The sequence below is a fragment of the Cyphomyrmex costatus genome, unplaced genomic scaffold, assembly GCF_001594065.2.
Source record: "Cyphomyrmex costatus isolate MS0001 unplaced genomic scaffold, Ccosl1.0 scaffold97, whole genome shotgun sequence".
In the NCBI taxonomy this organism is placed as follows: domain Eukaryota; kingdom Metazoa; phylum Arthropoda; class Insecta; order Hymenoptera; family Formicidae; genus Cyphomyrmex; species Cyphomyrmex costatus.
The window spans coordinates 1,209,780-1,237,133 of record NW_017280561.1 but is presented as its reverse complement, the minus strand read 5'-3'; the positions used below and the strand labels follow the sequence as shown (position 1 = coordinate 1,237,133).

General features: G+C 35.0%; 2 protein-coding genes across 2 annotated transcripts; both read right to left on the bottom strand.

Moving 5' to 3' along the window:
- Nucleotides 1-725: 725 nt before the first annotated feature.
- On the bottom strand, nt 726-25,555 carry nuf (rab11 family-interacting protein nuf). The gene is made up of 10 exons (XM_018550365.1): nt 24,809-25,555; nt 20,034-20,552; nt 17,588-17,662; nt 16,178-16,216; nt 15,341-15,455; nt 3,118-3,282; nt 2,327-2,696; nt 2,027-2,175; nt 1,887-1,931; nt 726-1,810 (listed from the first exon to the last, which is right to left on the bottom strand). The coding sequence occupies exons 2-10, from the start codon at nt 20,429-20,431 to the stop codon at nt 1,688-1,690; spliced, it is 1,479 nt and encodes a 492-aa protein (XP_018405867.1). The 5' UTR covers nt 20,432-20,552; nt 24,809-25,555; the 3' UTR covers nt 726-1,687.
- On the bottom strand, nt 12,753-15,116 carry LOC108782174 (uncharacterized). Its single transcript, XM_018550360.1, has 2 exons — nt 14,639-15,116; nt 12,753-13,232 (listed from the first exon to the last, which is right to left on the bottom strand). Exons 1-2 carry the CDS (start codon nt 15,005-15,007, stop codon nt 13,212-13,214), a joined length of 390 nt encoding a protein of 129 aa, XP_018405862.1. The 5' UTR covers nt 15,008-15,116; the 3' UTR covers nt 12,753-13,211.
- Nucleotides 25,556-27,354: the final 1,799 nt, after the last annotated feature.

The following is a 27,354-nucleotide window of genomic DNA, read 5'->3' as shown; positions in this document are numbered from 1 at the left end:
TTACACGGTTAATAATACCGTCAGTAATGTCAGTATTAATAAATACTGATAATATTATTGATTATGTGTCGTTAACCCACGTCAATTGATGGATTGACGTCGTAGAATACGACGGTAATGTGAATTACAAGCGGCAATGGCTTATGGTTCCATCATTAATAGTGCCATTTATGTCTTGTCATTAATATTTTATTGTTCACAATACCTTATGTATGAATGCTGTTTAATAATCATTGACCAATAATTTTTATATTTCAGCTTAGCAATTTGCTCCAAAAAATATTATTGTCGCTATCACGATTTAATATTAATCATAGGATAATCACAGTCTTTCATAACATTTTTACTTGATATTTATGTTCAAGTTTTAATCATCTAAGACAGCTGTCGTTCGAAACCTTTAATTACATCTTTAATATTTGCCATCGAAATTATACAAAGTAACACTTTTCATCGTTTCAAGTTACATCTTAAACTTTATGTTTAATAGGCATTTTCTTACATTTATATCTTATGCATCAGTTTTAATGATAATTATGGATATTTAAATTTGTTGAACATTGAGAATGACTAATAAATTGAAAACTTTTGTTAGTAATAACACCTAACTTTGGATCATAGCTTCTCATTTTATATAATAGTTTTTGTCATTCTAATTCAGTCTTATATATTATTTTAATTTTTTAAATATATTTTTCCTGTACTGTGTTAAAAGATTTCGTTTTAAAAAAAAAAAAAAAAAAAAACAACGGAGGACAATTATAGTTTAGAGTGGGAGTCTAGGACCACGCTCCACTCGTAGTCATTGCGGCTTGTAATAAACTCCTCGCGCACGTAGCCTGATTGACTACTAGGTGGCCGTTTTTCGCTGCGTGCTTATATTTGACAGTAAATAAAGATCGGTGAATAAACCGAGCTTATTATAGGAATATTTTTGACTTAGTAATCAGTTCTATCTGCATACGAGCAATGTGTCAATAATTAGGGGATACCCTGTATATTCATTCGAATTAATCGTATATGATCATTAATAACACATGTACGAGTACTTTAAAGATATCGCGTATAGCAAAGTGCGTAGGCCAGCCGACGGTGTGTAAAGAATCCGAGGAGCGTAATTCGTTCACCACCCTGGCAATGTTGATACTGGCGCGACGAAGTTTGACGGCAGTGTAAAAAAACGGCTTAAAGATCGAATGGTATGACATCTCAGAGATATGACATACCAGTCGAGTATTCTCCCTTTTACATCATTGCACACACTGCAACTACAGTAACGTCATTTTATTACTCTTTTTTTTTCTAGATGTACAGAGATAGCTGCTGCCTAGAGCTTAAATTTTTTTTAATCCTGATGAGATAAACAATGAGATCTGAAAAAGTCTCTTAGACACTATGAAATGTCTGAGGCTCCTTCTGCGAAGTTACTTGGATGTTTTTTAGTTTTGCGCTATGCGGGAAATACTGCTTTAAAAAGGCTTAATTTTAGTTAAAATTGACTTTCAAGTGCGCTTTTGCGCTACGAAATTTAAGTACTATTCTATAAGAAAATATTAATACATAAAATATATCAATTTTGGCCAAGTTCTAGGCAGCCCCATCGAGTCTTTTCAATTCAAAGAAAGTTAATGTACAACTGCCTCAAAAGCATTAAAACAGAATCTAATAATGAATTATGTGCTATGTATCAGTGCATTTGCTTCACTTCTAACAACTGCGGATAATTTTCTACGATGTTCAATAATATTCCATCGATGTATGTTCTTAACTGCGTGTTCACTTCTTGCTGTTCCTTTATAGCTTGTTTTAACTGTAACATAAATATAAGAATTAATCTCATGCCGTAAATCTCAAAGTAAAATTTTGAATTAAATTTTAATACATACTTCAGCCATCGTGCACGGTTCACTGAGCTCTCCTTGGCCATCTATCTGTAAGGCAATAAGAAAAAAAAGTCGATGTTAATATAAATCGTTAATATCAATTCGTTTACGTTCGCTTAATAGATTCGATCTTAAGAAAATACCTGATCCGGATTCATGCCAGCTAACAATTCCACAGCAAGACTAGTAGGACCCTTTTCAGCGTTATTATTACAAGGATTCAGCATTATAAGTTCACGGCCTGCCTGCAACGCCGCAGCAGCTTGCAGTTCGTCTCGAGATTCTTCCAAGCCTGCAAACCGATGAATGTAATATTATCATGTAGAACAAAATTTATTCGAAATGCAGATATTTTTATGATAGAAACGCAAATATTCAAGGAACGAACTTCCGTAAACTCGCGATGTTCAATTAATAATTTCGTAGTGCAACAACGAGCATACTTTTATTGCGAGCTTGAAGTTGAGCCACCTGCTGCACTAATTCTTCGAGCCTCTGCTGATCCTCGCCTCGTAACGAAAGTTCTTCTCTCATAACATCGAGCATATGATGAGCCTCGTTAGCTCGACTTATCGCATGACGTTCACTTTCGCGCGCGGCGTCCGCTTCTCTCCTAGCCTCCCGGAGATCATTTTCGAGCCGCGTTTTATCCGTCCTCGCTCTCTCGAGTTGTTCGCGTACTCGCGCAATCTCTTCTCGCAAACTGGCACTATCCAGCTCCGCTGCCTGTAGCTTGATGGCACAGTTCTCTAGTTGCAACTGACGTTCACGTTCCAGGCGACACGCCCATTCCCGATGTCTTCGTTGTTCGGCCTGTGAAATGCGAGGAATTTTTAAAAATAAAGTATTAATAATTTTTATAATGATTGAAAAAGACCTATAACTTTATCTTATCATATGGAGAATCCTTGAAGCTTGAAGAGTATAGAAACAAAAATTATGCTTACTTTAATCGTTTTTTATATCAAATTCAAAATATCTCATAAAAATTAAAGAAATATATTTTTATTGTATAAAGTTATATGTGTATATATATGATATATATATATATAAATATATAATTTACGTATTTAAAAAAAAAAATACATTTGTAATGAACTTCACGAGAATTATAAAAATTTTTCTTTTTTATATTAGATTGTTTAATTACGAATGTTTTGGCTCGTAGCCTTTCTTATTGTCATTATTAATTTAATTATGAATAATTTTAGTCAATCTATGTCGAGCCACTTACTTGAAGTCTCTCTTCAGCCCTCGTTTCTGCATCTTTGGCCGCTTCCTCGAGCATTAATATGCGCGCCTGTAATGTTGCATTTTCTTGTTTCGCTCGAGCGTATCTTTCCTCGCCGACCGACTTAGTATCCGCTAAAGCATCCATTTGCTCTTGGATCATTTGAACCTGTGACATTTAAAAAGAGTTTGATGTTTTACACGAAACACACTGCATTCACGTTTTATTTCACAAAATGATACTTTCTAGAGTGAGTCGTTCCTAATTCATTGTGATATAAAATAATCTCAACGATGTTAAGACAAGAAAATAATGTAATATACAAAACCTTAGGAATCAACCGCTTGTTTATATTGCGAAAATTTAACAGACAATATGCTAAATAAATTTGTATGTTTTGACTTCAGAGTTGCGGAATTCTCTAAACGTTTTTTCGATAATTGTTGCTATCGTTAACTAGCGACAGCCAATGAGAGCCGCGATTTCTTTTAGTCCTGCTATCGGATGTCGCTAGTTAACGATAGCAACAATCATCGATAAGACATTTAGAGAATTCCGCTACAGTTTGAGTCATCAGAGTTATTTACCAACACTAATTGATTTGACAATTGAAGAATTATCAAAAAAATGGAATTTTATTAGAAATAATTGCAATTGGATTATATCGAAAAATCGTATATACTTTCGTATAAAATTGTGATTGGAGTTTCCAATTGCAACTACCTGACTTTTGCTGCTCGGACATAGCTCGCCGAGGAAATCAAATCGGGGCAAAAGAGGTTCGAACGGGAAAAGAAAATACGTCAACAGATTTAATTATAATTAAACACAATTTTAAAATGATTATCAAAAAATTAGAAGGACGTGGTATTTGTTGTGTACCGTCTTTATACAAATGTATATGTATAGACCGATAATGTAACAATACGGATATTTCGGTGAAAACCTGGGCCTTTACACAATGCGCGAGGCAACAGCAATAAAAATAAAAATAACGATAGTGATAGAAACAGAGAAATCTAATATTCCGCATTTATGTCACTGCACATAGGAAAACAAAATATTAAGACAATAGCGATTTTCCGACGAGTTGAAATTCTGCGTCTATCACCTTATAGCCTACCAATCGTCATTGAGATTTTTTATTGTATTTATATGGTATATGCTCTATAATCTTGAAGTAGATGGAAGAGTATATCGCAGTCCATACGTGATCAGATTAGTTGACCTTTTTATTTTTTTTCGAGGCATTGTGCGACGGGAGACAATTATTGAAATGCTAGTAATATCGCTACGGTTCTATAGCATCAAAAGCCTTTTGGAAATTAATGAAGGTCAGCACAACTTGTCTGTTACATTTATATGCAACATTTTGTAACTTTTTATATATTTCAAAAATATCTACTATACGTTGTAAATGTTTCAAAGAATGATTGGAAGTAGCTATTTTGAGCAACACGATTTACTTGAGATACAGCGTATATTTTTAGTTTGTAGAAATCCTGGCGACTGCTGAGTAAACATGTTAAGACATTGAATGCGTTAAGAATCGTTCAGCAGGCAATCATGAAACGATTGCGAAACTGTTATGTTTTGCTGAACGCACTCAACGTCTATGCTTTGAGCGCGCAAATTTCAAACGCTACAATTGGCGAACTTTAATCGTTTATTATTTAAAAGATAGATATTATCCTCGACATTTTCGTATATGATTTTTCATCGTAGAATATTTCATAAAATCTGTCAGTAAATGAACATACGCATTTTCTGAAACACTTCGTATATAAATTGCTAAATTCATATGATATATATGAGATGTGAGTTAATAATGATTATTATCTTATTTTTATTTAAGAGGAGAAACTACTTTAAGGTTAAAAAATTGTTTTGTTTCATAAATCGATAGTACAACTATTCGAGAATATGTTTTTGAAAATTTTAGAGCAAAATTCAAAGTTCTTCGGTAGATTCAACACTTTTGTAACGGAAGCGCGGTATATATGCGTGCAGCGATGGTTACTCGAGATATCGAGAAACATTTCATAATTTCTAATTACATCAATCTATCAATTATACGATCTATTAACGCAATGTGTGGGTGAATATACCCAGTACGCAAACGAAAGTTTAACTCGACCATCTGGAGACTAGCCGAAGCACCTCAATTGCAACGCAGCAATATTAAAAATTGCCATCTTTATTGCCACTGGCATTTTCAACAAAGGATATTTTGCTGTTTTAAAAATCGTTACTGAATTGGAAAAATTAATATACATATAAGTAGTATGTATGACTAAGTTTCCACCGAGTTAAAGTTGGGTCAGAGTTCAAAAACCAACCAACCACAGTCGAGCATTCCTCTCTCATTTGACTGTAAGATGAGAATACTCGACTGTGGTTGGTCGGTTCTTGTACTCTAATCCAATTCTAATCCTCGGTGAAAACATAGTCTATGACGTACAGCTTCACCAGGCCGACGATTGAATAGCACAAGAGAAACCCGAACAGCTCATAGAAGGGTCCAAATTGCTCAAAATGAATTTAATGAAAAAACTAACTACTGTATGCCTCTAGAACAGATTAGCTCCCGAGCATTGTAAATATTCAAGAACTGTTATTTTTTTCGTTTTTTTTTTTTTTAAGCAAGAATTAAAGTTTCGAGAATGTACAATGATAAAATTCTGTGACGAGGCACAAAATTAAATGTTTATGTATTTATCATTAATAATAGTTCTTCTTTACACAAAAAATTGAATAGTTATAGTTAAAACGTGCAAAAGTTTTAAAACAATAGATACTATAGTCTTTCTCCTAAAAAAAAAAATCATGTTTTCGATCTCCTAAAGTAGGTTCCCCTTTAACAAAGCAATAAAGAATAACTTTAATTAACCAAGTATGAAGAAATAGTACTGAAAATTAAAAAATTCAGTGATGTCATTCACTGAGAAGATTGCAAAGAGCTACCGATCGACTGATGAACGGATCGATTAATTAATTGGCACTAAGAATCCACGAATAATATCTTCGTAAGTACAGAATTACTCGGACAAAGTATATGGAAGGAAAGCGAGAAACTCCCTTTAGGAGCGTGCCCGCACGCTGCGGCGATTATCAATGATGCGGCTCTATCAATAGAGACGGACTACTTACAGTCTCCTTGTCTCTTTTTATCGAGACAGCCTGTCACAGAAAAGTCGAAGAAAGTATATGATAAAACCCTCGCCTTCACGCCTCGTATCCTGATTATACATTTCGCAGCGCTAAGTTGCGCGCGTGTATAACAAAACGACCATGCACGATTAGAAATACTTGTCGCTATCTTATTGTTAGATCATCAGAAAATATCGCAAGCGATAACGAATAATCAGCTGATAAACCTTTAAGATGAACTTTATATAATCGAACGATATGTATAATATCCCATAAAAATCTCGTTAAGTACACTATTGTTATAGTTTCTATATGCAACGCGGAGTGAAATAAATATATCTATGGCCGAAATGCAAATATTTCCGATCTGAAACGTGCCAGGGACAAGGACGCACGAGAATAGCCTCAACATTGTCGGCGAGATCGCATATACGCAATGACGGTTTATAACACGCAATAAAACGTGGTGCGCTCTCGCTCCTGTAATACATATATATCTGCGGTATATAGGTCCAGCCGAGAATTCGAAGAAGCGAAATTTCGCGGTGAATTCAAAATCTCGACAATCTGCGACTCGTCGCAGGTGCTTCCCGCCGGACACGCGGACCAGAGATTATCACTCTCCTCTTACTTGCTCGTCGAGCCGGTACCCACGGCGACGAGGTGGCTGTCGATCGCTGCGTAGCGACGACGGCGACGATGGCGGCGGCGGCGGTTGCTGTCCTACGAATTGGAACTGGCCTTCCCACAGGTCATACTCGAGACCGGCGCCAGGGCCGCCGGAGGACGGCCCCTCCCCGGTAAAAGACACGTGGTCATCGCGGTCGGCCGTTTTCTCGCAAAAGTTCAGCTCCATCGCGGCGCGCAACGCGTCGCGCGTTCTTGTATAGGCCCGGTCGTTCGTGTTTATCGCGTCACGTCATCGCCTGTATTGCGAGCGCACCTCGTCATTCCCGCGCGTGCTCCTCCTTCGTCTTCGTCGTCGTCGCCCTCATCGGCGTCACCATCACCGTCGCCCGCGTCGTCACGACGTGCGACCGCGCCGCACTAACAACCATCGAGAATCTACTCCAGACTTCCTTTTCCGTGCGAAGTTACACGCACTTCCACCGCGACTTGGGCAACTTTATATGTGCCAGGAATATATTCCGAGTCCCCTATTCACTCGCATGTTTCTCTTTCATTCTCTCATTCTCTCTCTCTCTCCCTCCCTCTTTTTCTCCCTCCCTCCCTCCCTCCCACCCTCTCTCTCTCTCTCTCTCTCTCTTTCTGTTTTTCTCTCTGTTTCTCGTTCGCTGCCTCTATCTACTGAACGCCTACTTCGAGCCAGGAGTCTAGAAGTAATCACCGTCGAGACCATATGCCGATTAACTCTACATCGGCAATAGCATTACGCCGAACGCACTCTAATTTTCGTTCTCGCGTTTCTTCTCCATCAGAATTGTTAGCGAAAAAGAAAAAAAATTTCCTAGTTTTTATCTCGATTATTTTGCAAAAATTCTCTGACTAAAACCTGAAAAATTTTTTGAATAAAACAATTTTTTACATTAAAAGCATTATTTTGCACATCGCTTATTGAGATTTAATCATTTCATTAAAACACTACACACACACACACACATACATTCTATATGCGTGTGCGCATACACATATATTCTAATTATCAATTTAATTTTAATTATAAATGATTTACGAAATGTTCATCATTAATATATACATATTTTGACTTTGCAAAGTTAAGTTTTTTCTTTTTAACAATAGTCTGTTAATGGTTTTCTCATTTCAAATTGCTCTTCACATTGCAAAATTAAAAACCATAATAAATATTTACATTGCTTCTCTTCAAAAAATTTTTTTAATTATATTTCATTATCATTTTTAAAAAAAGTAAAGTTTAAACTTAGAATTTTATAGTAATTTAATTTTATCTTAAGTTAATAAATTCCTTGATAATATATAATTTCCCTGACTTTTTCTATAATAATTTTCTCGATTCTCCTTGACCACGTTTTAATATCACTGACTTTTACTAATTTTTCTTCATTTCCTTGGTCGTTAACAATCATCCATGCTCGCGACACCCATCGAGAAAATATTACCGAGTCTCTATCGAAATAGAAATCAATATGATTCTTATCATATCGTTCCAATGTCGCAGAGGCGTAAAATATCCATTCATACCGTCGATAATTATCAGATAGTTCACTCTTATACAGATATAAATCATATTCTCTGACACACTGTCAGTATTGAAAAGTGGAAAATCCGTAGTGTACACACATACGCACACATTACGTATACATGTTATAAAATTCCAGTATTTGCAATAGATATACCGGTTGTTCGAAATAAAGCGTTACAAATTTTTATCTCAGAAACACGACATTATTGAGAAAAATTGTTTAGACAAAAGTTATCTGATTTCAAGGGGGAAATATTATGACGTTTGTTTTTTATTTGGTGGAAAGCTTCAAGGTCATTTCAGGGTTAACTTGGTTTTTTTTTTAAATAAGAATCTATACGTCTTTTATAATGGCATCATATTCTACGTAAAGAAACAGGTAACTTTTCTCTGAAACATTTTTTCATCCGCCTTCAATTTTTCGAGATGTTTTGAAATTACAAAAATGTCGATAATAACCAGCAACTTGAGGTAAATAGATAAAAAGCTGTCGCTCCAGCATTCTCTTAAAACTGTACGCATTTATTACTTATATACCTTCATTAGGCTTTCTACAATAAGCTTATTTAAGTTTTAAGTCTTAAATTATAAGAAATTAACCAATCACAATCGAATGTGAGAAAAATAATCGATTATAATAGGTCAATTTCTTATAGCTTAAGAGTTAAAGCTTAGGTAATAACTTATTGTGGAAAATCTATAAGACATGAGTCAGTTCTTGTGCGTTAGCTCAGATCTACAACAGGTATTTAAGCTTAAGTTTCAGCCATAAAAAATGGATGAATCATAGTCAATTACTCACATTCGACTGTAATTAGTCAATTTCTTACGGCTTAAGGTTTAAAATACCTATTGTATAGATTTGGACTTCGTTGTAAGAAGAAGATCGTAAGAAATTGATCAATCATATAAGTTGAATGCGAGAAAAATAATCGACTGTGATTGGTCAGTTTCTTACAGCTTTCTGGCTTAGGGCCTCTTAAAGCGAGATTGTGGACCCAGTCTTACTGCATATAAAGACATAAGATTTAAGTCATAAGATATTAATTCAAATTCGGACATTCAATAATATTACAAAAGATTAATACCACACACTTATAATTAAAATCTGTCATAACTTACTATTCGATCGTGTTCGAGCCATGAATTATTTCTTTCTGCGAATCGGGGATCCGCATAATCGGTTGTTGTTCACGAGATATTATCTTGTTTCTGATGTCGTCCATCTTTTATACGACTTGTATACTAGATAAGCGATCCATCCCGCGATCAGCAGAAAGCTCAGGAAGGACCATCCTACCCACGTGAATAAACCCGCGGCTTGCGCCGAATGGGCCATGCGCATACCTCCTTCTGATCAAGCCCGATCTATAATAGGTACGATAAACCTTTAAGCCTCTTGCTCTAGTCTAAGCTCTAAACTGTAATGATTTTTTTTTTTTACAAAAAGCGTTTCCAGCTGTAATCCTTAGCCCTATAGATCTATAATAGATTTTTAAGCCTCAAGCCTCAATAAGAAATGGATTACAGTCATAATCAATTATTCTCCTCGTATTCGACTGTAATTGGTCAATTTCTTACGGCTTAAGGTTTAAAACACCTATTACAGATTCGGACTTAAGCTTTAAAGGGCCTTTTATATTTAGAAGTTGAAAGTCTAATAAGACTATTTTTTTCAGAATTTATTTTAAAGAACCTATGCTTTGGGGATATTTATAAGCTTTTATACATTTATTGCACATTGAACTATCTGCAGTAAAAATTTGATATTATAATAGATATTAATTTGAAATAGATTATTTTAATGTCAAAATTATTAACTTATTAACTAAAACATTATAAAAAAGCATTACAAAAGACATTATGGTGTGTGATATTAGTTGCTTTCCACACACTAATTCTCAGATAATTCTCACTTGTAGCATCATAACTCAGTTGAATGCGTGTCTTTTGCATTCTGATAAGTGAGATTCAACTGAATTTTTATCTACAATCTGCATAAGTTCGAAGCTAATCAAGACTGTGTGTCTTGTAAATTTAGTTGAAAAGATTATGAATCTGTGTCGTGATAATTTTTTCTACTAAAGTGAGCAAGTAATGTGACGTCATTAATCTGACAATTATAAGTATAAATACTTAGCTCACTTTAGACTTACATCAGTTTCACTTATGTGTAAATGGAAAGCAACTTATTTATTATTTGGTACCAGATCTGAAACAAAAATTCTAAAAAGTTTTTATTAAATGAGCACATGATGTGTCAATAAGCTTCTATACTTTATAACTCGTTACGCAATTATTATGTGTTCATAACGACAATTGTGCGCAGTTTTTTTTACTATATAAATATAAAGTGTCTACGCAACTATCGTTATGAACACACAATAATTGCGTAACGAATTACAGAATTCCGCTACAGATCTTAACTGTAAAGTTTAGAGCTTACATTAGAGCAAATTAACGTCACAACTCAAAGCTTAGAGCAAAAGAAGGCGTACTGCACCTATTCCAGGGATAGTTTTAGGGAAAAAAAAATAACTGAAAGTTTTTTCTTTTTTAATAACACTCTGTAACGAGTTATTTTTTAGAATCAATAATTTATAATAACTAATTTACAATAACTAATAACTTTTATAATACAAAGTAATTTTCCTATCCCTGATCTATTCTAAACCGGAGCGAAGCTATTTGTTGCGATGCAACTGATTGTGAGACGGACTTGTTCGTGAGGATAACTCGCGATTTCATGTTGAACGCCATTAAATGCGAATGGTTTGCGGTTCACGTTTTCATGCACTGACATTTTATCAAGGCTTGCGACAAAGCCACTACTTCCATCAACCTAGATTGAGCCCCGTTATGTCACAACGTTGTACATACGTACATACATGGATATGTAAATTACTCAGACGAACACGTATTTTTCGCTACGATCCGTTTCACGTGGGCACACGCAAACTTGTCAATTTAATTGACGATCCACCGTGACAACGTCACCATTGTATAATATGTATGTACGTTCAACATCATTATATATATATATATATATATTCTGTTCGCACGAAATTATCTGCGACGTGTATAAAGCTTCGCGTGTAACGGAGTTATGCATCATGCCTTAGAATTGAGTCAAGAATTGGCATATCGTATCGGTATAATTTCATCGAGATTGGATTAAATGCGGGAATGGTTGCTATGTTTATTCGCGATAATGCAAACTCAACGATTAACACGAGCCCCCGATTTGCTTCCATTTAATGATATACATTTTTCACTAACTTTCTATAACTTTCTCTAAATTAACTTTTGATGTTGAAATTTATTTGTTTCAATTCATCTCTACTGCGTTAGTTGTATATTATTATGATATAAAAAGTTTATTATTATTATATTATAAATATTAATCATTTATCAAATTAATATAAAGAATTTATTAACATTATATCTATGTGTTACAATTCCCTAGCAAAACATTTTTTTTTTAATTCTTCATATCATTTTTTAAAAATTCCATAATATAAATTTTAGATTGTTTCATGATTTTTGGATAATTTTATAACTTTAAAAAATGTTAGATTTTTTTATAAATTGAAATTGTAGAAATTCTAAAACAGTTTACGTCTTTTTTTTAGGTTTGTATCATTCTTTATATAGATTTGTAAATTTTGAGTCAGTCTAACAATAAGTTTCTCATTTTATAATTTCCAAAGAAAACTTATAAAAACTTGAAGAAGTTTAACATATTTTTTTATTTTCATTAAAAATGTGAAAAATTCTTAAAAATATCATGATATTGCTCTTTTATTTCAAAAGTAATAACTCAAAAAAACGTGATTTTTTTATGAACATCAAAAATTAACTAACTTAACTACATAAAAAATCATCAAAACCTTAACTCAAAAAGAGTAATTTTTTAGGATTGTAAAACAAAAATAATAAACACATTGAAGCACATTAAGAATACCCTCTTTCTGTCGATATTATTTGATTGTCAATAATTTTCTGTCAAGTTGAAAAAAATAGTTTTTCCTCTTTCCTAAAAAATTTAATTTTCTGAGTTGTGTCACTTTTAATGTAAAGAAGCAATAGAAGAATTTTTCATTTTTTTCGTGGAACTATAGGATTTCATGCTTTTTATTATTTAATTTTATTAATATCTAATCATTCATTTTAACATAGTTTCAAGTTTTTGTGAGTTTTAAGATCTATTTATAAATTTATCTCATCAAAATTACATCAATTTCGTAATTTTGCCTGAATAAAATAGACATTTTCCTTATCAAAAACAATTATTACTTGCCCTCGTTGATGACTCGGTATTTGCTCTATCAGGCGTTTCTACTCGTTTCTACTAATTGTATTGGAGTCCTTTGTATACTTCAGATGTTACTTTGCTTTTTATGTTTCCTCGTTATTGGCAATCACTTTTCGAAATGGAAATATCGATGGATTGACCGAACTCTTTCAGTATCTGTCACGAACTCGTTTTGCACAGTTTCGCTGTCTTCGATCTCACTTTCGTCTTGATTGTTGTTCTCGTAGACGGGATTTACAAATGTCTTTGTTATTGCATCTGTTAATGAGGAGGATTCGCTGGGATCCACGTAGGAAGGACCGTGATCTTCGTTCCGCTCGGTACACCGGAGAAATTCCGCGGGATAATTCTGAACCGCGTCTTGTGTCCTCGCTGTCTGCACGAGTTGAGAAAGATGGACAAAATCAAGGCAGGTTCCTCATGCAGGGAAATCGATCTCTTTTACGGGACTCAGTCCCCGCGACTATAACTCTGTGCAATAAGGGCGAAAAGGATACATACGATATTACGTGTTAAGCCTGAAACACAATGAAAGCACAAGGTAATAGAAAGAGGGAATAATGTTCTGATCGTATACACGATCAGGATTGCCACAGAAAATGAATTTTAAAATTTCTTGATTTTTCCAGATTTTCCAGATGGAAATGGGAAATTTTCCATGACTAATATAAAATATGTAAATTTTAACATTTAAAATCAAGGACTGTAGGAAAGTTAGCTAAAATTAGTATTGGAAAAAAGAATGAAGTTATAACCAAAAAAGGCTGTTAAATAAAAATACAGAACAAAATTTAAATTTTAATCATTTCATTAAAATTTTTTAAAGTGCGAGTTTTGAACGTATTTGACTATAAACGTCAGATATATAATATTATAAAAATTATAACAATTATTTGAAATAGGAACAGTTTAAGGGAATTGTGAGCAAATCCATACATTTTTATATTTTCCCCTGATTTTTTCTCTGTTTTTTGACTAATTTTAATTTCCCTAACTTTTCCTGGTTTTTCAAATCTGTGGCAACGATTTCTGATAGATTGAAATCCCTTATTCTCTGTTTCTTATTGTCTGTACTTTTCAATTGTGCTTATCTAACGACGTCTGGCATTCTCTGCGAAGTGGTCTCATGAATATCGGTAAAAGCGTTAAAAAGATCGTTTCATTCTTTTCTTTGTTTGCAGGGGCGGATTCGTGTTGTTATGGAAATTATCAGTGAAACTTGAAATTCCTGGATTCGTCACTGCAGTTGTTGGATAATGATGTCAGGAAAAAATGACTCATTCTCACAGTATTGAAATAAATCAGGTCTGTTCAAGCGTCATAGAGTGAAAGAGCCAAGGAAGCCCGTCTTTTAATCTGTAATTATAGTAGTTTTTATTTTGCCTCTGTGACACCCATAATGATGCTATGATTTCCTTCAGGCATCCTTATTTCTTATTACAGAAAATACGAACGTTTCCATACAAAAATTTGTAGCAATATTGCTGCAACGTGTTTACATTTTATCTCTCTTTATCAAGACACCGGAGAGTGTTTCGGCTTACGAGCCGAGTTTTGGACAGTCCCGATTTATTTATTATAATAAATCGACTTTTTCATATGTCACCAGCGAAGTTATTCGGAAGTAATTGGCTATCTCTTAAATATATTGTACAGGATCTGTATGATTTCTCCTCTCTCTCTTTTTCTCTGTAACTAAATCCTATATATTAAAAAGTCAGCATCCGCCCCTGTTCACAGTTGTATATAGGTATAACAATTATACAGAATAATTAAACTGACTATGAACAGTCTAAAATTCAGTGAATATCTTTCGAGCCGATTGAATTAATTCCGTGAGACAGCTGCAAAATAAAATTGGAGGAAGTGAAATTTACCTGTGAGGTGAGCCTGGGCGAGCGCAGCCAAGCAGCAATCTTTCGACGAGACTCGCGGGAAAAGCTACGATAAACAATCACGAGCAAACCGATCGCAAGAAGGAAGAGGAGAGCAACGGTAGACCAAGACCAACCCGCGGGCTCTTCCTTGGTAACGTCGTGCTGAGCACAATAGGACGTCGGATAAAATGAGCTCGGACAATGATATGCTGTGTAGGGATCGTACGAGAAGCAACGTGGATATGCGGAAGGTGGGTAGAACGGATAAGGAACAGGATGAGGAGTCTGTGGTACCGCAGGATGTGGATGGTCTCTCTCAGAATTACGATGTACGCCGCCGTAAAGTTGACGAGAACGTGTAGCGCACATTGGCAACAGATCCTAAAATTTCTCAGGACCTGGGAGGGACACTTCGCATCCTCAATACGTAGGAACAAAGTGACTTTCACCGGGGTAATTTTGACCGAACGACTTTCCAAATCAGGTTAAACGAGGAACTGACTATTCCGTACAAAAGTTGACGAACGAATTTTCGCATTCTGCTGCAACTTCGTTCGCGTTGCATCGCGCTTTTTCGCTTTTTCATAAAATGGGAATTAATAATTCATGGCTCGAAGCGATGAAAAATAGAAAGGTGGGAATTCATTCACATTCGAGTAAACTTCTGAATAAAGAAAACTACGTTAAAATTGTAAGACTTACTTTATGGCTAAGATCCATGACGTCCTCCAAGGATACATCGCTATACACGTCGTCCGTAGCGTCGTAATTCGAACCCATTCCAGAACTGTTGAAGCTGCCACTGCGATAAAGTTGGCTACAAATATTATAGTAGAAAGATCTCGTTTAATATTCACATATAAAAGAATCATTGAAGTTGGAACGAAATTTCGAAATTGTTATTTGGAAGTATTTACACACGACAATTCGGAAAGCTATTTCTAAAAAATTATACGTATATAATAAAAGTGTAGAAAAAAACATAAAATTCTGTTAATTAAAAAATATAGATAGATATTTTAGTTTGTAAAAATGACAAAAAAAATTATTTTTTAAATGCCGTCAAATCAACAATACGTATAATTGTATTCCTCTAAAGAACTCTAGTCGTACGTGAGAATCCAATGTTTCCCTGCCCGTTTTGGCAGACGGATAAGACCACAAACTTTATATAAGTCTATGGATAAGACACGTATGTATAATTGAACGTAACGACGATAGCATGGAAGAAAACGCTAATATCGAGGCAAATCGCGGGTATGGAACGTAACGTAACAGAAGCACGCCCACGTTTTAGAAAGTTCGTCGATTCGAGTTCCGTGAAAGGAGCGACTTCGGGAATGATTAACCTTGATGTGGAGGCATCATCCTACGGCCAGCGAACTCTTTTGTCCGAGATATTCATTTCCTTTTGCACGCGTGGGTAAATTGAGAAAAAACGCGAGAGATAGCAAAAAAAAGTTTGGAACAGGCGGTAAAATTGCTAGTTAATTAAAAGACAGATAATCTATACATCGATAAAATATTGTATTTTCTTACCTTGCTAAAGCGTTAGAACTGAGTCTCTTTCTGCTCGAACTGCAAGCATAAAAATATTTTCTTTAACATTCGTACATGTCATTTACGTTTTATTATTATATAAGATGCTTTTATATTTATAGATTACTCGTCCGAGCGAGTTATATTGCGTTTTTATTCCCTGCGATGCCAAATGCGACGAAACTTACGTTTTGATTATAAGCCAAGTCGTAGTTTCTATAAAGGGAGCCGCGAGTGCAATTACGATAAGTATATATTATTGATGTTATATCGTCAGCCTTACTAAGTAGCAATTTGTTTGTCGTGTGCTATCAAATTTAAGAAGATTATGTAACACATAAATTTTAGATATGTATATTACAGATTTTTACATTCATTATACCAGAAAAGTAATCCCTCTAATAAATAATGTTTCTCATTGGGTCACCTTTGATTTGATTCATATAGTATTTTTGATTTAATGTTTGCAAGAGAATAATATAAAAAAAGTATAATAACGTAAAAAAGGAATTTTGTATGAAAAGATTTCAAGTTATGGTGAATCGTTTTTTTTTTAGTAATATGTAATTGGAAAATCTGTAAATCCTCATATATGTAAGTCTCATAAGTTTTGTGAACACTTACTAATTTTGGTCTTTTTTCATCCTTCTTGTCTCATGAATCATTTAGAGAAAAATTTCATTTTTTTATTGATTATAAGTATTTCATAAAATTTTGTATCAAATAAAGGATAAGTAAAATACAGTTCGATTCACAATAACTTGGAATTTATTCAGCACAAAATTCCTTTTTTACGTGATTCTACACATTGTAAATATTAAATAAAAAATCGTAAAAAAATACAGTATGAGCCAAATTGAAGGCGACTAAATGTGTTAAGTATGGCTCAACGTCTCATACGTTCCAGTGCTTCGGTAGATTAAAATTATAAAAACAAAATCAATATATTTTTTTGCTGTTAATAGTGTATGTCAAAAATAAGAATTGAATAATTATCTCTGCTTCAGTATTTCAAGCGACGAGAGAACAGGAAGCGATTGTTTAGGTAACGATGTTCTATAGTATATGAACTCACTTCCGTTATTTCGTAGATACAGATAGAAGGCCAAAGATACGCAGGCGCTTTTCAAGAAATTTAACAGGTTTCTTATCTTAGTTATTGCATTAATGATGTTATTTAACATGTCGTTAAGTCAGTCGCTTTCCCACGAGAATCTTTTTCACACGCCAAGACGGTGCAGCGGAATCATCATTGTCTCGTCGCGACGACGCGTTGTCGTGTTTCTTACGGCACGGTGAAGGAATGACGGAAAATTTCTCAGACACAAAATTACGCACGCGTATGTATGTACTTACATGCATACAAAAGCAAGCAACTTGTTACAAAGACGATTAGTGTCCGTTTCTTACCAAGGAGGCGTTCTCCGCAGCGACGTGCGCAACCAGGAATGTTTTCCAATGGTGGAATTCGGACTTCTCGGATTTCTACAAAGTCAGAAAACAGTGATGATTGCGCGAGCCCTTTCTGCAAAGTTGGCAAAAATGTTCTCATTGTATAAATAAGCTCGCGATTCAAAGAGAATATCATTTCATTATGAATGATTGATAATAATCAGCATATGAGATACTAACAATAGATTTGTTAAATATTTTATCTATGTTTAAGATTTATTAAGTCTTTGTTGAAATTGTTTAATTTGGAACGAAAATTTTTTTGAAAACATATTAAAAATAGCTGATTTATTCGTAACTTTGATTTTCAATATTAATATGTTAATTGAGTTATAAATAATAATGTTTTAATCCTGACGAAAATTTTTCTTAGAATTCTTCATATAATACAAATTAGTTAAAAATAAGAGAAAAGAGCCGAATAGTTTTCATAAAAATTATAAATATAATTAATTCAAATCGCAATACATTAAAATCAAACAGAGTAGAAATTCGCAAGTAAAATTCGCAAACAGAGTAAAATTAGTAAGTAAAATTCGCAGACGTTTCTTCATATAATAAATATTTAGTTAGCACTATTCAAATAAATGATTTATTAAAATTCATTACTTTTTCGTAGTATATTAATAAAAAATTAAAAATTTTTTTTAGAATCTATATAATTTTATAATTATATTATTTTATTTTAGAAAATTTGTTGAAAGATTTTTTTATACAATTTAGAATATTTTTCAGAAATGCTGTAATTTTTTCTAAAAAATCTAATTTTTATATATTAAATTCTGAAATACTTATATCAAAATTTCTCATTTTATAACCCCTACGTAGAATAAAATTTAAAAAAGTCAAGGTGTTTTTCAAAAATTTGCATAAATATAAAATATGAAAAATTCTTAAAAATATTATGAAATATAATAATTTTTCTAATTAGAATTTCCATATTGTGATTGCACTAACATTCTGAGGACAAAACCAATTGTCTATAAATGAATACATTTTTATCTCGTATTAACTTTGCATAATAAGCGGCTTTTTTCCTTATGTGGTATATTTTAAAATGGCAGACAAAACGCACATGTCAATCAAAAGAAGTTCTGCATTGTATGTTAGATCATGTGTATTGACTTTCACACAAAAACATTAACAGGAAATCACTATCTTGAATACGCAACACGCGAGAATTGTAAAGTGACTATTGAAAATACATTTCCATTATTATGTAATTCGTGTGCAACTTGCGACTACAGATGGCAAGTCAGTCGGTATTGTTCCAAGATGATAGAGCACATTGTATGCAGTATCTTGCTCTCGTGTAAACTCATTCCAGCGTAAAAATATACAGGTATGCTTCGAGTTATATTGCATTTTATAACGTTTTTAGTATCAGCTTCGGAAATAATGCCATATTCCGCAATTGATGTTACGTATCGAACGAATAACGGTATGAGACAATTGACATAATAGAAGGTCCAGTTTGCTTTTGCTCTACTCTTGTCTAGATCAGAATAGTAAAGTGATTCTGAATATTCTGATGCTCAAATATGCGTTATCGCAACTCGATTTCCGATTATTCAAGTTAATTATACGATATAAATCACAGAATACGAATAATTTGAGACAAGAAAACATTTTTACAAAAAAGTTAGTTTCAGAAATGGGAGAGGGGGGGTCCATATAAAGTGCTATAAGAAGCTATTATCTCTGAAAGTATGCGTCAAGTGAAAAATGTTCCGATAAAAGTTTTGTGACTTCGAAAAGAACATAAGATGGAATCATTGGTTTGATCTGAAAGATGGCGTTGTCAAGATCACTTTAAATTTTTGTAATAAAACTTCCATTTTTCCTTGCATATTTTTGTAGCACGTATACACACATCTCGAAATCTTTTTAAAACACTAGAGAATAAAATATTTTTTCGTGAAGAACTTTTTGAGTTATAAAGTTTGAAAATCACAGTATTAACATTATATATCCAAGGTGCCCAAACGATGGCTAAAACTTCTTGAATGTTGTTTGAGAATATGTGTACACACACATACACGCGCGCGCACACATACACATACACTCATATATGTATATACATATATTACATATATGTAAATAGAAGTAAATTAAACTTAAATGAATTTTAATTCATAAACTAGATTGTTTTGTATACCATTTATCCTTTTTTCCCCTAAATTTCCTAAATTTCATTGTTAAGTCGATTCACCTTATTAGGTCTGTCGATCTTATCTTGGCCGATTACCTTCAATAGCCATAAAATTATTTGACGATGAAATATCAAACATATTGCATCCTATTAAATACTGTCATATGCAAAAAAAAAATGAATGTAAAAGAGAGTTTTTGCGATATATTCCACAGAGTAATGTTTCTCAAACGAAAATAACATCGGATTTACCTGTGCAAATTGGTACCAATCGGCGAGGGCGTGGAACTGCTACCGCCCGGCGACTCTGGTCCATCATCCACCGAATCGCCCTCAACGGAACCGAAACCTTCGTAGCTCTCCTCTTCGTCGTGACAGTCGATTTTGATTGTGGTAGCATTGGCCGATGCGGCCTGGTGATCGTCCGGGCTCGCGGAATACCGTCCCGAGTCTGTGAGAGTCGAACTGTCGAAATTATGCAAATCAACCGACATCGAGAGCGAGGGCGGCCCGCTCTGATTCCACTCCTGAGGGACGCCGACGCCGTTCGTCGCGCGTCTCTCGTCCTCGCGCGACGTGTTCACCGCGCCGTCGGTTACACCGCTACCGTTAATGGTGGACGTGACGTTAACGGTGCGGGAGCTCACCATCCTTGGACCCCGCGACGGGCCCCGTCGGAGTATCCGCGCGTCGCAACGTGGTGCATGCGCCGCCAAAGGATACTCTCATCCACCACCACCGTCGCCGTCGTTGTCGCCTGTCCCGTTGTTGCTGAAACACCACGTTCATGAGTCAGATCTAAGGTATGCCAGGAGCGCGTCCGCTTTGAAAGTAACAAGCGGCGTGGTAGACGGGAAAGAAAGAGAAAGAGAGATGCAAGTCGAGTCAAGTCGTTGCCCGCGAGAACTTCTCTTCTCTCATCCTTCAACCGAGAGAAGTCGGGGTCGAGGTAAACTTGTATATGTATGTGTGCGCAATGTTTTTCACACAATTTAAATCGATCTTGAGAAAAAGAACGTTCCTACGTTGCTATTTTTTTATTCAAGATAATGGCAGAAGTGCGCGCACGACTGAATTTAAAGTGCGTCTTATTCTACATTTTGTATTACATTAATCAGTTCACTTTCTGGCAAAATTGTGCAATAAAGCAATATGTATAATATTTTATAACTTCCAATATATTATTGATTATATGTTAATGAGATAATACAACCATATAAAAACCGCTCAAATAAGATAGACATTAAAAAACACCTCCAAAGAAACTAATCGATTTTTTTTCACGGATGTTTCATTCCTATGAAAAATTATATGAAGAATTTTAAGAAACATTTTTATTAGAAAAACTAATCATCTGAAAATTGAAACATGATCTGCGTGGATTGCAGAAAATGTATACCATCACAGTTCAATTTATATAAAGGAATTTTGCTCCTCCTTTGCGAATCTTCTTGCATATTTCTTGCATATTGCTTAGTAAAGCTGATTCTATACATTAATCGCATTACAACATCGCAAGCGTTGTGGACCAATTTCTACAATAACTACATCGCAGCATCGCAAACCGGTGTCGCAAACGTTGCAGTCTAATCAAAGTCTGATGTTGATTAGACTGCATCGCTTGCGACACGCTTGCAACGCTGCGATTTGATTATTGTAGAACCAGTTTGAAAGAGGGACTCGCGGTCATTATTTTAATGAAGTAAACACAGACATTGCATACCTATATAGGTATATAGAACAACGGCGAGATCTCGTGATATTTCTAGTTTTATTAAATACATGTATCCGAGGGACACACATATACAGAGTAGAGGAAAAGCGTGAGAAACCTGGTAGGAAGGTCACGATAGTATAATAGATGCGTTCGGAGAGATGCTATCAGCGCTATGATTGCAAACGTTACCAATGCAACGCTATTCGTAGAGCCAATAACACGATATATGTATAGTATTTGCATTCTATGAACAACAAATGTAATGTCAGTAGCATTCATCGAGTTAGATTAAAATGAAACATAACATTTTACAAAAGAATTTATATAGAATTATATATTTTATAATATAAATATATAATATATTAAAATTTTTTCAAGAATTATAAAAGATTATTTTATATATTACACAATTTAAATATCATATTTTCTTTACAATATAAATAATTTATTTATATGCATTGTTTTTAGAATTTAATTTATAAAGTTATGATGCTGAAATACAATAAATTTATTTCTTATAGAATAACTAAGAATAAGTAACAACAGTTACAACTAGTTACTTCTATTTCCTGGAAAATAACAAAAAGCTCAACTTATAACAAGGCTTCACAACCACAATTGCAAACAACAACAACAACAATTGCAAACAAAATTCTGAAGAATAAACCGCAAACGAATTTAAAATATGAATATCTTAAAAATGATTAAATTACATATTCTGTGTGTTGTTCTGAGAAAAATTCATTGTAACATTTTTATCTGATAGTCAGATGACAGTCATTTTTTCAAAATTTAATATTTTTTAACGTATAAAACTACAAATAAATATACTACAATCAAACAAAGTACATACGACTACAATCATTCTCGTTTTAGTTCTTAGGTGCCTATTGATGAACGTGGCAAATGTCACGCATGGTAGCGCAGCATTTTTTAGAAGGAACTGAGAGTTTCTGAATTATTTCTGCGTTGCCACATTAGATAAATCCAATTTCACTTGCGCATCGCAAAAGTAAAGTTATTTGAACAAAAGTTGAATTTACTGAATGGACCTCTTGCCCCGTGAACTATCAAGTCCTCTTCTTTTGAGTGCCTGCTGGACTGGGCCTCGTCTGAGGCTGAAATCCTCTGAGTCGAAGAATATTTGAACGAAATTTGAAAATATCAAGTTGTAATGATGGCCGGAGTGAATGTGGAGATTTATTATGTGTCACACTTATGGCTAAATTTGAGACTACGAGAATAAAGGAATTTTAGCTCCTATTATTTTAATTGGTTAAATTTGAATCTTTCATCAATCTCTTCAACCTCCATCTTCAGTGCGTAATCTGATTCCGGTCTTACCCGCGCAGTGGAAATTGGCGCGAGATCCAATCAATTTATCGCTTTTCCATAAAAGCGAAAGAATAGTTAACTACTGCGCTAACTTCCGCCGCGAGCAGCAAACGTTATACCGAACGTTACCGCGTTCTGTATGCGATAACGCAGCACAGCCATTAGGCTGCTTACTAAGCGCGCCGGGACAGGACCAACGGTCCCCAGGCACTTGTCACTCGGAACGGAATGCGTAGATGCGTTTCGAATCACGGCGAGCTGAGAATGCTGAGATTCCAGTTCGCCTATTTAGAGCGGGCTCGAAAGTGCGAGCGGAGAGCGGAGGATATATTTAACGTGCACGAGTCTCCAATATGTAATCTTCGTTCTCTAACGGCACATAGATATCGCCGGTATCCCGTCGCTTAATCCGTATTTTGTTGCCGTTCTGTTCTCATCCGATGCAAAACGTTCGTTCACGAATCTAATTGACCCTCTATCGGTTTGCATCTTCTTTAGATCGATCGTTCCTGAAAAGTTCTCTCGTATTATACTTCCAAGTTATATATGTATTACGACTCGTTTTTATTTTTACATCGATCACAGATTCAGTTTTCTATATTATACTTACATACGTTACAGGATGAAATGTTTTGTTTGCTATACACACTTTTTTAACAAGAGTTGTGTGTAAGAATAAAGAATACACGATCGAAAAGCATAGGCAACAGGGAATACGAGATTTCAACTTGTCATACATACATGGCAGAAACCACTGGTCTGTTTTCTATTCCTGCACTAAACCAGCACCAGAACTCTCTTTCGATAAACGTATACCTATCTCACTTGAAAAGCGTATACTCTAGTTTAGCCACATAGAAAACAGACCTCCAGTATATCAGAATACACGCTTTCTGATAAGTCGAAATCTATTATCTCCTGTTTCTATTACTTGTGCGCTTATTATTTTCACTGTGGCCGATTAGAGACAATAAGTTTTGCGAGGCCTCTCTGATTTCACACACTCGTAGATGATTAATTACTCTCCTTATAGTGGCGAAATGGCGCAATGAAATAAGTGACGTGATAAAAAAGTCCGTTTTATTTTTAATAAAATAATGTGTGTTTTCACAACATTCGGTTTTCTTTTCACAAGCAATTTCACAATCAAGAAATGAGCACGGTTAAAGGATTAGACGCGAGACTAGAGCCGAGCAAATACATATACGTTCTATTTTTAAACTGGACACGCTCGCATTGCACATACGTCGAAATTAACAACTACATATGTATACATATGTTACAAAAAGTGATTAGTTACGAGGACGATCGAAGGTCTGTACAATGGAATTTACAGTAACGGGACGAGAGCGGTGCGCTGAATTCGCATACAATCCACGCATTTTACCTTCGTTCCTTTTAGACGTGTATAATGGCTATTTCTACCAATGCGGATCAATTTTAATCTTGGTCCTTAACTTACTCTCGATCTTTTCCTAATTCTAGAGAAGAAAGGTAGAGTGAGTTAAACCGAAATTAAAGTTATTCTATATTAGTAGAGATAGATGTAAAGATGTACAGATAGCGCTTTTCGATCAATTCGGAGTTCAGTTTTCAACTTCTTCATCGATATAAAAACAATATAATATTCACACATCAATGAAGGACGATGCTCCTCTCGACTGAAAGTGGAATGTGTCTTTCAATGAATTTAAGTTCTCTCCCCGAGAGAACTGTCAACTAATTGAGAGGCAAATTTTTTTTAATGAAATAAAGTTCTTGTGCCAAAGACCGGCGCGGCGGTCGACATTTTCTCGCCGCGCGATAGAAATGTCAACTCCGAATTGACCGAGGAATTCCTCGGAAACTCTGTAACAGAGTTTAACACGCGGTGGTACCACTTTTCACGCTATCCTCAAGAGAGCAGACTTCCCGACGCGGAAAAGCGCGCGCCGCGGAAGTCAGATAGATTTTTCCTGAAACTCGACGGACTCACCTCGCGCGTTGATTGCAGTCCGATCACAGGCAGGTACGAGACCGTATACATCCACCGTTCGTGAAGCGGCAACGTGTATATATTCCCCGTTTGTCCGCCGAATCAACACACCTGTGTTCCACGCGCGACGAAATGTGTCGCGAACACAAAAAAGACGCGCGACGTCTATACCCGGGAATAAGGAAAGGACCGATCAATCGAGGAGCGCGCGGACCACGCACGACCGAAATAACGGTCTGCGATCGGCGAACTGCGGCCGAACTGAAAGCATATAGAGAGACGCGGGACACGGAGCTGCGCGAAGTCGCGAGTCACGACGCGAAAGCTTACGGAGACGTGGAGCTCCGAGGAAGTGGAACGTATACGATTGTGGAGCCACACCGGACTGATCGACGGCAACGAGGGGTGCGCATGCGCACTCCGCCGCGAAATTACCGTGTACTAGCACCGATCGGTATGGTATATATATATGAAACGCCGTGCCGCAAGGACGCTGCACCGACTGCGACAGGCGCACAGTGGTACACAGGTGTGCGTCACCGTTGTATCTGCTGTCATGGCCAGATATAAGAGAGAGAAAGAGAGAGAGAGAGAGTACAGTGTCGCTCAACCGTGTCGCCGCGTGACGGTAGCTCAGCGTGCGAGTGCGTGCTTCAGCCTGTTCTACGATCGAACCTGATAGAATCGCAAGCCGTAAGTCATGAGAAATTAATCGATCGTAAGTCAATTGTTTTGTTCATATTCAACTGTGATTGGCCAATTTCTTACGGCTTACGACTTGATTTGTAGAACAGGCTTTAGCATCCGGTTGATGACCTACCCTAGAACTGTATAGTCTGTACATTGAATTATACGGCGTAGTTCGAATTCCTATTTTTTTTATCCTATTAAAATGCCAATTTTTTTTTGCGAATAGGTGGAGTGGATGGAACTAAATAGAAAATCGTGCGGATAAACCGCGCGGACGTACGCTTTTGTATTCGTAAAACTTTATATTAGTTGATTTCTTATTAATTATTGAGAAACTCACAAAAGAATTTTTCTATTTATTTAAATCCGCTCTACCTGCCAACGAGAGATGATGATTTCTGAACATCCTATATACATATTGTATAATTTATGCACGCACACACCCGCAAACAAAACGGGTCATACTAAATTTTAGCGCAAACTTTTAATATTTTTTAATAACGATAGCTCAGCAAAAAATTTTTATATAATATTTAAAATAAACCAAAGTTCGATTTAAAGCTTCAATCTCTTAATAACCAGGAAGATCAAATTTGAGTTACAAAAAATGTACTACAAAATAGCGAACGATAAAGATGAACACATTGAAAGATAAGAAAAAAGTTTCTTCTTCAAACTATTGCATTGCTCAGGGAATTGGCTACCAAGCAAAAAGTACATCGAGTCTTTTAAACTCATTTATTTCCAAAGAAATTCATGTTTGAAACGTTTTTCTCTACGATATTTTTGATAAAGTTATACACACACAAATTCACATATATCAACCATTTTTGTGGCTGTATTCTATATTATTATAGGGACTCTAGAGGGATGACGTCTCTATAGTTACGGGCTTCGTGGGCCTGTCTAAATCCATTACTGCTTATAGCAGCGAATTCTCCTGAACAATACAATATTTTGAAAAATTCTTTTGTCCGTCTTTAACGTCCGGCATTTTGTAATACATTTTGTGTAACTCATATTTAACTTTGATGGTTGTCAAAGAGAATATTCAAGTCTTAATTTGAGCTTTGGTTCATCTCATTATGATTTTTCGTTGAGTTACCGCTACTAAAAAATATTAAAAATTTATGCTAAAATTTAGTGATCTGTTTTTTTTTTTACGAGTGAATTTTTTAACAGGTTTTTTTTCATGCGAGTATTCTCAATGGTTTCCGTAGCTCGTGCCGATCGGTGTTATGTGAAAAATAAAATAAATTGGAAAATGTTCCGTTTTCTAAAGATTTTGTGGTCATTCTTTAAAGAATAAAAATTGTTCATTTTGACTGAATGTTATCAAAAGACGTGGCCACATTTTGGGGGCGTATTCTATTCAATAAGAATGGAAACAATAAATCATATGAACATGATTCGGAAATGTTTCTTGTTTGCGACATAAGTTTTTAGTAATAATATTTAGTAATCGTTTTCCATATAACTTTTTAGGTGAATGCGATTTTGTTTACTAAATTACACTATCAAATCAATTTTGTGATTTTAATGAAAATTTTCTCAAAATTCTGACATGATAAAGTATAAATTTAGTAATAAACAAGTATTCAATGCTTAAAAAAACTATCTTCATTCCTGTGTTAAAAAAAAATCATTATCTTGTTGAACAGTATAATTAAATCGATCGATGGATTGACATAAAAACCATATTGCATAGTTTGATCTAAATTCTTTAAATTTTTATTTATGGAGATATCTCAAAACTTTTATTTATGGTACACCTACTACATTCCGAAATCTATTATCGCTTTGTGTGAAAATCTAAAACATCTCAAAAATTTCTTAGCATCTTCAATAGTCCATGA